The sequence below is a fragment of the Lynx canadensis genome, chromosome B1 (genome assembly GCF_007474595.2).
Source record: "Lynx canadensis isolate LIC74 chromosome B1, mLynCan4.pri.v2, whole genome shotgun sequence".
Lineage (NCBI taxonomy): Eukaryota > Metazoa > Chordata > Mammalia > Carnivora > Felidae > Lynx > Lynx canadensis.
In genome coordinates, this window is record NC_044306.2 from 39850311 (window position 1) to 39865277 (window position 14967).

The 14967-nt window shown below is 39.2% G+C and overlaps 1 protein-coding gene across 2 annotated transcripts in view; it reads right to left on the minus strand.

Annotated features, from left to right (window-relative positions):
• HGSNAT (heparan-alpha-glucosaminide N-acetyltransferase) overlaps positions 1-14967 on the minus strand; it is a 51817-nt gene that overhangs the window by 23785 nt on the left and 13065 nt on the right. Inside the window, exon 2 of one of the 2 annotated variants that reach the window (XM_030312511.1) lies at positions 7237-7352. In XM_030312511.1, coding sequence (XP_030168371.1) covers positions 7237-7352 — 116 coding nt within the window. Of the gene's footprint in view, positions 1-7236; positions 7356-14967 lie in introns of both variants that reach the window. The other variant, XM_030312510.1, reaches the window with a different exon arrangement.

The window sequence follows — 14967 nt, forward strand, 5'->3', positions numbered from 1 at the left end:
TTCTATTTTTAATTTTTTGAGGAACCTCCATACTGTTTTCCAGAGTGGCTGCACAAGTTTGCATTCCCACCAGCAGTACAAAAGAGATCCTCTTTCTCTGCATCCTTCCCAACATCTATCGTTGCCTAAGTTGATAATGTCAACCCTTTTGACAGGAGTGAGGTGGTATCTCATCGTGGGTTTGATTTGTATTTCCCTGATGAGTGATGTTGAGCGTTTTCTCATGTGTCAGTTGGCCATCTGGATGTCTTCTTTGGGGAAGGGTCTATTCATGTCTTTTGTCCATTTCTTCTCTGGATTCTGTTTTTTGAGTGGGGAGTTTGATAAGTTCTTTATAAATTTTGTATACTAACCCTTTATCTGATATGCCATTTGCAAATAGCTTCTCCCATTCTGTCAGTTGCCTTTTAGTTTTGCTGATTATTTCCTTCAGTGTGCAGAAGCTTTTTATTTTGATGAGGTCCCAATAGTTCATGTTTGCTTTTGTTTCCCTTGCCTCCAGAGAGAGACGTGTTGAGTAAGAAGTTGCTGCAGCTGAGGTCAAATAGGTTTTTGCCTGCTTTCTCCTTGAGGATTTTGATGGCTTCCTGTCTTACATGGAGGTCTTTCATCCATTTTGAGTTTATTTTTGTGTATGGTGTAAGAAAGTGGTCCAGGTTCATTCTTCTGCATGTCGCTGTCCAGTTTTCCCAGCACCACTTGCTGAAGAGACTGTCTTGATTCCATTGGATATTCTTTCCTGCTTTGTCAAAGATTAGTTGGCCATTCGTTTGTGGGTCCATTTCTGAGTGCTCTATTCTGTTCCATTGACCTGAGTGTCTGTTTTTGTGCCAGTACCATACTGTCTTGATGATTACAGCTTTGTAACAAACACAGCTTGAAGTCCGGGATTGTGATGCCTCCTGATTTGGTTTTCTTTTTCAAGACTGCTTTGGCTATTCGGGGTCTTTTCTGGTTTCATACAAATTTTAGGATTGTTTGTTCTAGCTCTGTGAAGAATGCTGGTGTTATTTTGATAGCTATTGCATTGAATATGTAGAGTGCTTTGGGTAGTATTGACATTTGAACAATATTTGTTCTTCCTATCCAGGAGCATGGAATCTTTTTCCATTTTTTTGTGTCTTCAATTTCTTTCATAAGCTTTCTATAGTTTTCAGTGTATAGATTTTTCACCTCTTTGGTTAGATTTATTCCTAGGTATTTTATGGTTTTTGGTGCTACTATAAATGGGATCGATTCCTTGATTTCTCTTTCTGTTGCTTCACTGTTGATGTATAAGAATGCAACTGATTTCTGTGCATTGATTTTATAATCTGCAACTTTGCTGAATTCATGGATCAGTTCTAGCAGTTTTTTGGCAGAATCTTTTGGGTTTTCCATATAAAGTATCATGTCATCTGCAAAGACTGAAAGTTTGACCTCCTCCTGGCTGATCTGGATGCCTTTTATTTCTTTGTGTTGTCTGATTGCTGAGGCTAAGACTTCCAATCCTATGTTGAATAACAGTGGCGAAAGTGGACATCCCTGTCTTGTTCCAGACCTTAGGGGGAAAGCTCTCATTTTTTCCCCATTGAGGATGATATTAGCATTGGGTCTTTCATATATGGCTTTTATGATCTCGAGGTATGATCCTTCTATTCCTACTTTCTTGAGGGTTTTTATCAAGAAAGGATGCTGTATTTTGTCAAATGCTTTTTCTGCATCTGTTGAGAGGATCGTGTGGCTCTTGTCCTTTCTTTTATTGATGTGAAAATCAATCAATGTGATTCACATTGATTGTTTTGCAGATATTGAGCCAGCCCTGCGTTCCAGATATAAATCCCACTTGGTCATGGGGAATAATTTTTTTAATGTATTGTTGTGTATGGTTGGCTAATATCTTGTTGAGGATTTTTGCATCCATGTTCATCAGGGAAACTGGTCTACAGTTCTCCTTTTTAGTGGGGTCTTTGGTTTTGGAATCAAGGTAATGCTGGCTTCATAGAAAGAGTTTGGAAGTTTTCCTTCCACTTCTATTTTTTTGGAAAAGCTCCAAGAGAATAGGTGTTAACTCTTCCTTAAATGTTTGGTAGAATTCCCCTGGAAAGCCATCTGGCCCTGGACTCTTGTTTGTTGAGAGATTTTTGATTACTAATTCAATTTCTTCACTGGCTATGGGTCTGTTCAAATTTTCTATTTCTTCCTGTCTCAGTTTGGTAGTTTATATGTTTCTAGGAATTTGTCCATTTCTTCCAGATTGCCCATTTTATTGGTGTGTAATTGCTCATAATATTCTCTCATTATTGTTTGTATTTCTGCTGTGTTGGTTGTGATCTCTTTCATTCTTGATTTTATGTATTTGGGTCCTTTCCTTTTTCTTTTTGGTAAAACTGGCTAGTGGTTTATCAATTTTGTTAATTCTTGCAAAGAACCAGCTTCTGGTTTTATTGATCGTTCTACTGTTTTTGTTGTTGTTGTTGTTGCTTTTTTTTTTTTTTTTTTGGTTTCAATAGCATTGATTTCTGCTCTAATCTTTATTATTTCCTGTTTGCTGCTGGTTTGGGGTTTTATTTGCTGTTCTTTTTCCAGCTCTTTAAGGTGTAAGGTTAGGTTGATGTATCTGTGACCTATCTTCCTTCTTTAGGAAGGCATGGATTGCTATATACTTTCCTCTTATGACCGCCTTTGCTGCATCCCAGAGGTTTTAGGCTGTGGTGTTATCATTTCCATTGGCTTCCAAGTACTTTTTAATTTCCTCTTTAACATCTTGGTTAGCCCATCCATTCTTTAGTAAGACTTTCTTTAGTCTCCAAGTATGTGTTACCTTTCCAAATTTTTTCTTGTGGTTGATTTCAAGTTTCATAACGTTGTGGTCTGAAAATATGCACAGTATGATCTCGATCTTTTTGTACTTGTTGAGCGATGATTTACGTCCCAGTAATGACCTATTCTGGAAAACATTCCATGTGCACTGGAGAAGAATGTGTATTCCGCTGCTTTAGGATGAAATGTTCTGAATATATCTGTTAAGTCCATCTGGTCCAGCGTGTCATTCAAAGCCATTGTTTCCTTGTTGATTTTCTGTTTAGATGATCTGTCCATTGCTGTGAGTAGGGTGTTGAAGTCCCCTACTATTATGGTATTATTATCAATGAGTTTCTTTATGTCTGTGATTAATTGACTTATATATTTGGGTGATTCCACATTTGGCAGATAAATGTTTACAATTGTTAAGTCTTCCTGATGGATAGACCCCTTAATTATGATATAATGTCCTTCTTCATCTCTTGTTACAGTCTTTATTTTAAAGTCTAGATTGTCTGATGTAAGTATGGCTACTCCCGCTTTCTTTTGTTGACCATTAACATGATAGATGGTTCTCCATCCCTTTACTTTCAATCTGAAAGTGTCTTTAGGTCTAAAGTGGGTCTCTTGTAAACAGCATATAGATGGATCTTGTTTTCTTATCCATTCTATTACCCTATGTCTTTTGATTGGAGCATTTAGTCCACTGACATTTAAAGTGACTACTGAAAGATATGAATTTATTGCCATTATGTTTCTTGTAGAGTTGGGAGTTTCTGGTGGTGTTCTCTGGTCCTTTCTAGTCTTTGTTGATTTGGGTTTTTTTTTTTTTTTTTTTTTTTTTCTTTTCTCCCCTCAGAGAGTCCCCCTTAAAATTTCTTGCAGGGCTGGTTTAGTGGTGACAAACTCCTTTAATTTGTGTTTGTCTGGGAAACTTTTAATCTCTCCTTCTATTTTTAATGACAGCCTTGCTGGATAAAGAATTCTTGTTTGCATATTTTTCTAATTCAGTACATTGAATATATCCTGCCACTCCTTTCTGGCCTGCCAAGTTTCTGTAGATAGGTCTGCTGCAAACCTGGTCTGCTGCAAATAGGTCTGCTTCTGTGTTTCCTTGTAGGTTAAGGACTTTTTTTTCCCTTGCTGCTTTCATGATTCTCTACTTGCCTGAGTATTTTGTGAATTTGACTATGATATGCCTTGTCGATGGTTGATTTTTGTTAAATCTAATGGGAGTCCTCTGTGCTTCCTGGGTTTTGATGCCTGTATCTTTCCCCAAGTCAGGAACGTTTTCTGCTGTGATTTGCTCACATAACCCTTCTACCCCTTTTTCTCTCTCTTCATCTTCTGGGACCCCTATGATTCTGATGTTGTTCCTTTTTTTTTTTTTTTTTTAATGTTTATTTATTTTTTGAAAGAGAGAGACACAGAGTGTGAGCAGGGGAGGGGCAGAGAGAGAGAGAGGGAGACACAGAATCCAAAGCAGGCTCTAGGCTCTGAGCTGTCACCACAGGGCCCAATTCAGGGCTTGAACTCACAAGCCATGAGATTATGACCTAAGCTGAAGTCGGTTGCTGAACCAACTGAGCCACCCAGACGCCCCTGTATATTCTTCTTTTTTAATAATATTTTAAAGATACAGTAACATTATTATATTTATCATACTTAGAACATATCTACCTAAGGGAAAAAAAGAAAACTAAATGGCCTTGCTTATACTAATTTACGTCTGAAAATAATTAACAGTCAAAAGTAACAGATCACCACTTTGGATTCCTTCACTGCAATGAAAGCCCAGGATTTCTGTCTCCCACTCACTGCTTCTCCCTTCTCACCACCTCCAGATCTGCTGAGGAATACTGTTTATGATGCTAAAAAACAATTTTTGTTTTCTTTTTTTGTCATTTACACCTTACTTTAAGTCAACTATAATAATTACTCATATTTAACATTACAATACTAACCTTCTTCCCATTTTTGTTCTCTTTTAAAGCACACACACACACAAATCACTTGCTGACACATGGGATCTTAAGCTGTCTTGAAGCTATGAAATCTAGTCGACACATTTTTTTTAATGTTTATGTGTTTTTTAATGTGTATGTCTCTTAAGTGTTTCTACTTTAAGGAAAGGAAATTCTCATTTAGCCAGATAACTTATCTTGAGGACATATCTTCAACTGGTAAGCCCACCATTCCCAGGTATTTATTATCTGGCTTATGGAACAAATTATTAAAATTTGTATTCCTTTGAATATGTATTTCTATATTTGCTTAAAGATTTAAAAATTATCATTAATGTTCCAAATTTAAAACAGGTTATGTCTCAATTCTATTTTCTGGTTAACCATTACAGGCTCATAAAGTGTCTTTCCAATTTCCAGACTATAAAGTCTTCTCTGGAATTATGGGACATTTTCTACAACTATGTTTCAATGAAAACTCTACCACCCCTTTACACATTTTCCTAAAACAAAATTATCTCCACGCTCTTGTAAATAAATTAGCAGTTTTTTTCCCCGACCTGGTCTCAGGTAGCTAATTCTGTTTTTTGATTCTTTACTGTCACCAGCATCACTGTTTTGTATCAGTTATTCTACTGTTTTTATTCTAAAGATGCTTTAGTTGTCCTATGGCTAATACCCTGGCAATGCACTCTTTTTTTCCCCCTCACATTGTTTTTCTGTAAATTTTAGGCCTTTATTGTCTGTTTAGAAGACATTTTGCTCATTCTCTGAATTATCTATGATTCTTGTGGCTTTGAAATTCAGCTATTATTGATATTTTTTTCAAGTTTCTTTTAGGTCCTTCACATAGACAGATAAAGCTTTCCTTTGTCTTTGCTATATATATTTTTTAACACTATACATTTTCTTTGCTTCATATAACTTTGTAGAGGTCTCAGTGAGTTTAATCAAACAGAGGGGGGACCATCCATCACCTCTTCAGCTGGTATGCACACTGGGGATTTTTTTGTTTGTTTGTTTGTTTGTTTGTTTGTTTTTTAAAAGCTATTTATGGTAAACAGGTCCCTAAACAGTCTCTGACTTACTGTAGTTCGATTTATGGTTATTCAACTTTATCATAGTATGAAAGCAATATGCATTCAGTAGAAACTGTACTTGGAATTTTGAATTTTCATCTTTTCCTGGGCTAGCACTATGCAGTAGGACCCTCTGTAATGATGGAAGTCAGCAGCTGCAAAACAAAGCCCAGTCAGCCATGCAACCCTGGGGGTCAGTGAATGAGAAGCTGTGGGCTAGTGTAAGTGCTCTGAGCATGTGTGAGGAAGGCTGGACTACACTATGATGTCCAGTAAGTTACGTGTATTCAATGCATTTTTGTCTTAAAGTATTTTCAATTTACAGGGGGATGCAATCCATGGGAGGAAAATCTGTACATTAAAATTCCTCCTCTGAAGGTGGTACACTGAAGTGCTCAATTTGGAAATGAAGATGATTTTCTTTTACCTGGAAGAACAGTCTTGTACTTAAAAAGCAGCAAGGTCTAGTAATTATAACTTGAGATAAAATAAACCCTTTATCAACAATTGAAAAAAAAAAAAAAACAGGAGAGATTGACAAACCAAGAAACAGACTCTTAACCACAGAGAACAAACTGATGGTTATCAGAGGGGAGGTGGGTGGGAGATGGGTGAAATAGGTGAAGGGATAAGAGTACACTGATCTTGGGGTGCCTGGGTGGGTCAGTCAGTTGAGTGTCCAACTTCAGCTCAGGTCACGATCTCTCGGTTCACGGGTTCGAGCCCCATGTCAGGCTTTCAACTGACAGCGCAGAGCCTGCTTCAGATTCTCTGTCTCCTTCTCTGTCTGCCCCTTCCCTGCTAGTCTCTCAAAACTTCTCTCTTCCCTCTCTCTCAAAAATAAATAAACATTAAAAAAATTTTTTTAAAAAGAATACACAGATCTTGATAAGCACTAAGCAATGTACAGAACTGTTGAATCATTATATTGTACACTTGAAACTAATATAATACTGTATGTTAACTGTACTGGAATTAAAATAAAGAACTTAATAAAAATAAATCCTTTATCATCAGGAGGGCAGATCCCTGGAATAACTGCCATGCCTCAACCTGAGCTTCCCCATTGTCCTCACGACCTTTGCCCCTGGAGAATACCCAGGTGTCCCACTCCTTTCTTCTCTGGTCCAACAAGAGGGTTATGTGTTAGAGGAGTAAAATAAAATATGGTCTATCCCTTTTTCTCATCACTGAGAACTGAGTTTTCAAAAGATGGGTGGGGGGAAAGTTAAGAGACTGGCATTGTTCACTGCTAGGCATTCTCCCTGATTATACATCTTCTGGTATACAGCCTGTACGTTTCCTTACCTATAGAACTGAAGTTAACAAGAAAACAACTGTGAGAGCACTGAGGATCATATCAAACAGCCCAAAGCAAACAAAACTGTGAGCATGAACATAATACCTACATGATAACAGCGTTCAGAATTCCAGTAGACAGTCAGGTTTGTTCCATGTAGTTCGTTATGGATGAGCAGCAACGCCTGGTCCATCTTCAGCTCTACATGCCTTTTTTTATCTAAGTCTGCTAAGAATTAGAAAAAAAGTTTTAAAAAGCAGAAAAACAAAGCATCTGAAAGACTACATAAGAGACGAAGTGCACCTGTGGAAACTTCACAGGAGTGCTTCTCGAATGCCTGCCCTCTAAGGTTCTAGGGTGTCTCATTCCTTACTCTGTGAACACATAACTGTGCTTGCACACACATGCGTGCCTGAACACGTGCGCACGCTCACACACACACACACACACACACACACACACACACAAAGCGTTGCCCTTTTGTACATGTGCCTCTACTATAAAACAGAATTTGGCTAACATCATTCACGTCCTGTGTGTACCTGGACTACGTAGGACCTTACATTCATCACGTGCTAAGGTGTGGCAGGCCCTGAATTTACTAGTTTCACATATCTTCCATTTGACAATATGTCAACCTCACAATCTGGGTATTTTCTCCATTTAGCACATGAAAAAATGGAGGCTCACAAGCATTAGATAATTGTGCATGGCCAGGGTTCTGCAAAATCACTGTGTGAACCCAATCAATTTGTGTGATTCCAAAGTCCAAACTTTTTTCAATCATGTTAATCCCACCCCCCTACGAGTGCAGCTTGGGAGAAGTCAGGACACGGGGTGAGCAAGGCTCTGTGGGGATTTGCATGCCCTTTAAAGTTTGAGATGCTCTGCCTTCTATCACTTTGGTTTGGACTTCTGAATCTCCTTCTGGCTTCCAGCAGAAGACAGATGAGCCTCAGTCTGAAGGGAGAAGTCCCACCACTCCAGAGTACCTAAGCTTAGAGCTTACTACTTTACTAGATGCTCTTAGGACAATCTAAAGACGATGCACATTCTACATTTACACCTGCCAATATGGTAGGCAAACAAAGAGAACTATTATTGGTTAAAGTGAAAGCAAAATGTTTCATTTAGACCAACCTCCTCATTTATACTATTATATGGTACAAAAGAGAAATTAATTTGCCCTCTAGCTTCTAGGCGAGAGAGAGAGAGAGAGAGAGCGAGAGAGAGAGAAACTATTTAATAACACAATGAGAAAGATAATAATCTAGCCTCTTTTATTTTGTAATATGAAAGCTTACTTTAGGGCTCCCCAGGAACTCATGTGAATGGTTAATTCAGGAAATTTTTCACTGTAGCCAGCCTAAATCCCTCATTTTATTATTTTTAAAAGATATTTATTTAGAGAGAGTGTGTGCACACACAAGCAGGGGAGGGGCAGAGAGAGGGGGAGAGAGAATCCCAAGCAGGCTCCACTCTGTCAGCACAGAGCCCAACATGGGCTCAAGAACCATGAGATCATGACCTGAGTTGAAATCAACAGTCAGAGTCAGACACTTAACTAACTGAGCCACCCAGATGCCCCTAAATCCCTCATTTTAAGGTTTACCCTAATGTACCCTTATTTAGTTAGCTCTTGGTAAATACAAAACCCACAATATATCACTCTTAATAATCTATTGAAAGTTGTCCCCCCTCTACACTAAAGAAAGTTATACTCACTTTTTCTGTCCTTTCCTTCTGAAGAGTGTCTTCTAGTGGAAGCAGTGTTTGGGACCAAGGGTGTAACATGGTGGGTTAAGTGTCTGGACTCCAAGTTAGACCAACTGGAATTTGAATCACACCCTTTCTCAGCTTCCTCATCAATAAATTAAGAGTCCAAAGGTTCTACACTCAATTTCCATTGTTGGGTGAAGGTTCCCACACTACCAAGCAATTCTCAGACACCAGCTGGGTGTCCTACAATTCAACTCAATTCTGACACTATGTACCTGGAGACAGTGTCAGATGCCACAGATAGGGGCTCAGTCCCACAAGACTGACTCTGCCTTTCAGATGTCAGTCACCAGCACAAGGTACCACCTGTGCTTCAGACCGACCAGCTATGGATTGGAGGTTCCCAAGGCCCCCTTCTCACGTTTGATTAATTTACTAGAGCAGCTCACAGAACTCAGAGAAACATTTTACTACTAGATTACTGGTGTATTATTAGAGGGTATAACTGAGGAACAGCCAGATGGCAGAGATGCACAAGGCAAGACACAGGGAAAGGGTATGGAGCTCCCATGTCCTCTCCCAGGCTGCCACTCTCCCCAAATCTCCAGGTGTTCACCAACCCAGAAGCTCTCTGAACCCCATCCTTTGAGTTTCTATGGAGACTTCATTACCAAGGCAATTGATTAAACCATTGGTCGTTTATGACTGATTCAACCTCCAGCCCCTCTCCCTTCCCCAGATGCTGGCTGTGGGACTGAGAGTTCCAACATTCAAATCACAGGGTGGGTTCTCCAGGTCACCAGTCCCACCCTTCAGTAGAGGCCAAAGATCGCCTAATTAACATAACAAGGAACACTTTGGCAGCTCTCTCCACTGAGGAAATTACAAGTGTTTTAGAAGCCCCTGTGCAAGATGAAAACCAAATACATACATTTCTTGATAAAAACCACACTTGTGGGGCGCCTGGGTGGCGCAGTCGGTTAAGCGTCCGACTTCAGCCAGGTCACGATCTCGCGGTCCGGGAGTTCGAGCCCCGCGTCAGGCTCTGGGCTGATGGCTCAGAGCCTGGAGCCTGTTTCCGATTCTGTGTCTCCTCTCTCTCTGCCCCTCCCCCGTTCATGCTCTGTCTCTCTCTGTCCCAAAAATAAATAAAAAACGTTGAAAAAAAAAATTAAAAAAAAAAAAAAAAAAAAACCACACTTGTAACAGCATGTCCTTCACAGTACTGCTGGGAAGGCTAAAGTTAATAATATATGTAATGTGTTGCCACAGAATCTGAAACAAAGCAGGTATTCAACACATGATAATTACAATGTCCAGGCCACATCTAAGCAACACAGAGCTTCATTAGGGTTACGAACATATGAATATTTTTTGGTTGTTTCTTCTTTTTTCATTTAACTTCATTTCCGATTTCTTCCCATTTCCTGTTTTTTCCTGTTGTAAGAAATGATACTACATACATCTGAAAATTAACCTGTTCTCCTTTCGACATAATTCCCTAACTTCCAGGAGCAAAATTTTACAGCTTTTTAAATAGCTTTTGCTCTGCATTGCCAAAATCCTCTCCATTTTAGTTGTGATTTTTTTTTCAATATATGAAGTTTATTGTCAAATTGGTTTCCATACAACACCCAGTGCTCATCCCAAAAGGTACCTTCCTCAATACCCATGACCCACCCTCCCCTCACTCCCACCCCCCATCAACCCTCAGTTTGTTCTCAGTTTTTAAGAGTCTCTTATGCTTTGGCTCTCTTCCACACTAACCTCTTTTTTTTTTTCCTTCCCCTCCCCCATGGGTTTCTGTTAAGTTTCTCAGGATCCACATAAGAGTGAAACCATATGGTATCTGTCTTTCTCTGTATGGCTTATTTCACTTAGCATAACACTCTCCAGTTCCATCCATGTTGCTACAAAGGGCCATATTTCATTCTTTCTCATTGCCACGTAGTACTCCACTGTGTATATAAACCACAATTTCTTTATCCATTCATCAGTTGATGGACATTTAGGCTCTTTCCATAATTTGGCTATTGTTGAGAGTGCTGCTATAAACATTGGGGTACAAGTGCCCCTATGCATCAGTACTCCCTTGGGTAAAGTCCTAGCAGTGCTATTGCTGGGTCATAGGGTAGGTCTATTTTTAATTTTCTGAGGAACCTCCACACTGTTTTCCAGAGCGGCTGCACCAATTTGCATTCCCACCAACAGTGCAAGAAGGTTCCCGTTTCTCCACATCCTCTCCAGCATCTATAGTCTCCTGATTTGTTCATTTTGGCCACTCTGACTGGCGTGAGGTGATATCTGAGTGTGGTTTTGATTTGTATCTCCCTGATGAGGAGGGACGCTGAGCATCTTTTCATGTGCCTGTTGGCCATCCAGATGTCTTCTTTAGAGAAGTGTCTATTCATGTTTTCTGCCCATTTCTTCACTGGGTTATTTGTTTTTCAGGTGTGGAGTTTGGTGAGTTCTTTATAGATTTTGGATACTAGCCCTTTGTCCGATATGTCATTTGCAAATATCTTTTCCCATTCCATTGGTTGCCTTTTACTTTTGTTGGCTGTTTCCTTTGCTGTGCAGAAGCTTTTTATCTTCATAAGGTCCCAGTAGTTCATTTTTGCTTTTAATTCCCTTGCCTTTGGGGATGTGTCGAGTAAGAGATTGCTACGGCTGAGGTCAGAGAGGTCTTTTCCTGCTTTCTCCTCCAGGGTTTGGATGGTTTCCTGTCTCACATTCAGGTCCTTTATCCATTTTGAGTTTATTTTTGTGAATGGTGTGAGAAAGTGGTCTAGTTTCATTCTTCTGCATGTTGCTGTCCAGTTCTCCCAGCACCATTTGTTAAAGAGACTGTCTTTTTTCCATTGGATATTCTTTCCTGCTTTGTCAAAGATGAGTTGGCCATACGTTTGTGGGACTAGTTCTGGGGTTTCTATTCTATTCCATTGGTCTGTGTCTGTTTTTGTGCCAATGCCATACTACAACTTTGTAGTAGAGGCTAAAGTCTGGGATTGTGATGCCTCCTGCTTTGGTCTTCTTCAAAATTCCTTTGGCTATTTGGGGCCTTTTGTGGTTCCATATGAATTTTAGGATTGCTTGTTCTAGTTTCGAGAAGAATGCTGGTGCAATTTTGATTGCGATTGCACTGAATGTGTAGATAGCTTTGGGTAGTATTGACATTTTGACAATATTTATTCTTCCAATCCATGAGCATGGAATGCTTTTCCATTTCTTTATATCTTCTTCAATTTCCTTCATAAGCTTTCTATAGTTTTCAGCATACAGATCTTTTACATTTTTGGTTAGATTTATTCCTAGGTATTTTATGCTTCTTGGTGCAATTGTGAATGGGATCAGTTTCTTTATTTGTCTTTCTGTTGCTTCATTATTAGTGTATAAGAATGCAACTGATTTCTGTACATTGATTTTATATCCTGCAACTTTGCTAAATTCATGTATCAGTTCTAGCAGACTTCTGGTGGAGGCTATCGGATTTTCCATGTAGAGTATCATGTCATCTGCAAAAAGTGAAAGCTTAACTTCATCTTTGCCAATTTTGATGCCTTTGATTTCCTTTTGTTGTCTGATTGCTGATGCTAGAACTTCCAACACTATGTTAAACAACAGCGGCGAGAGTGGGCATCCCTGTCGTGTTCCTGATCTCAGGGAAAAAGCTCTCAGTTTTTCCCCATTGCGGATGATGTTAGCTGTGGGCTTTTCATAAATGGCTTTTATGATCTTTAAGTATGTTCCTTCTATCCCGACTTTCTCAAGGGTTTTTATTAAGAAACGTTGCTGAATTTTGTCAAATGCCTTTTCTGCATCGATTGACAGGATCATATGGTTATCTTTTCTTTTATTAATGTGATGTATCACGTTGATTGATTTGCGAATGTTGAACCAGCCCTGCATCCCAGGAATGAATCCCACTTGATCATGGTGAATAATTCTTTTTATATGCTGTTGAATTCTATTTGCTAGTATCTTATTGAGAATTTTTGCATCCATATTCATCAGGGATATTGGCCTGTAGTTCTCTTTTTTGACTGGGTCTCTGTCTGGTTTAGGAATCAAAGTAATACTGGCTTCATAAAATGAGTCTGGAAGTTTTCCTTCCCTTTCTATTTTTTGGAATAGCTTGAGAAGGATAGGTATTATCTCTGCTTTAAACGTCTGGTAGAACTCCCCTGGGAAGCCATCTGGTCCTGGACTCTTTATTTGTTGGGAGATTTTTGATAACTGATTCAATTTCTTCGCTGGTTATGGGTCTGTTCAAGCTTTCTATTTCCTCCTGAATGAGTTTTGGAAGGGTGTGGGTGTTTAGGAATTTGTCCATTTCTTCCAGGTTGTCCAGTTTGTTGGCATATAATTTTTCATAGTATTCCCTGATAATTGCTTGTATCTCTGAGGGATTGGTTGTAATAATTCCATTTTCATTCATGATTTTATCTGTTTGGGTCATCTCCCTTTTCTTTTTGAGAAGCCTGGCTAGAGGTTTATCAATGTTGTTTATTTTTTCAAAAAACCAACTCTTGGTTTCGTTGATCTGTTCTACAGTTTTTTTAGATTCTATATTGTTTATTTCTGCTCTGATGTTTATTATTTCTCCTCTTCTGCTGGATTTAGGCTGTCTTTGCTGTTCTGCTTCTATTTCCTTTAGGTGTGCTGTTAGATTTTGTATTTAGGATTTTTCTTGTTTCTTGAGATAGGCCTGGATTGCAATGTAGTTTCCTCTCAGGACTGCCTTCGCTGCATCCCCAAGCATTTGGATTGTTGTACTTTCATTTTCATTTGTTTCCATATATTTTTTAATTTCTTCTCTAATTGCCTGGTTGACCCATTCAGTCTTTAGTAGGGTGTTCTTTAACCTCCATGCTTTTGGAGGTTTTCCAGACTTTTTCCTGTGGTTGATTTCAAGCTTCATAGCATTGTGGTCTAAAAGTATGCATGCTATGATTTCAATTCTTGTATACTTATGAAGGGCTGTTTTGTGACCCAGTATGTGATCTATCTTGGAGAATGTTCCATGTGCACTCGAGAAGAAAGTATATTCTGTTGCTTTGGGATGCAGAGTTCTAAATATATCTATCAAGTCCATCTGATCCAATGTATCATTCAGGGCCCTTGTTTCTTTATTGACCGTGTGTCTAGATGATCTATCCATTTCTGTAAGTGGAGTGTTAAAGTTCCCTGCAATTACCACATTCTTATCAATAAGGTTGCTTATGTTTGTGAGTAATTGTTTTCTATATTTGGGGGTTCCTGTATTCGGCACATAGACATTTATAATTGTTAGCTCTTCCTGATGGATAGACCCTGTGATTATTATATAATGCCCTTCTTCATCTCTTGTTACAGCCTTTAATTTAAAGTCTAGTTTGTCTGGGGCGCCTGGGTGGCTCAGTCAGTTAAGCGTCCGACTTCAGCTCAGGTCACGATCTCGCGGTCTGCGAGTTCGAGCCCCGCATCGGGCTCTGGGCTGATGGCTCAGAGCCTGGAGCCTGCTTCCGATTCTGTGTCTCCCTCTCCCTTTGCCCCTCCCCCGTTCATGCTGTGTCTCTCTCTGTCTCAAAAATAAATAAACGTTAAAAAAAAAAATTAAAGTCTAGTTTGTCTGATTTAAGTATGGCTACTCCAGCTTTCTTTTGACTTCCAGTGGCATGATAAATAGTTCTCCATCCCCTCTCTCTCAATCTGAAGGTGTCCTCAGGTCTAAAATGAGTCTCTTGTAGACAGCAAATAGATGGGTCTTGTTTTTTTTATCCATTCTGATACCCTGTCTTTTGGTTGATGCATTTAGTCCATTTACATTCAGTGTTATTATAGAAAGATATGGGTTTAGAGTCATTGTGATGTCCGTAGGTTTCATGCTTATAGCGATGTCTCTGGTACTTTGTCTCACAGGATCCCCCTTAGGATCTCTTGTAGGGCTGGTTTAGTGGTGACGAATTCCTTCAGTTTTTGTTTGTTTGGGAAGACCTTTATCTCTCCTTCTATTCTAAATGACAGACTTGCTGGATAAAGGATTCTTGGCTGCATATTTTTTCTGTTTATCACATTGAAGATCTCCTGCTATTCCTTTCTGGCCTGCCAAGTTTCAGTAGAGAGATCGGTCACGAGTCTC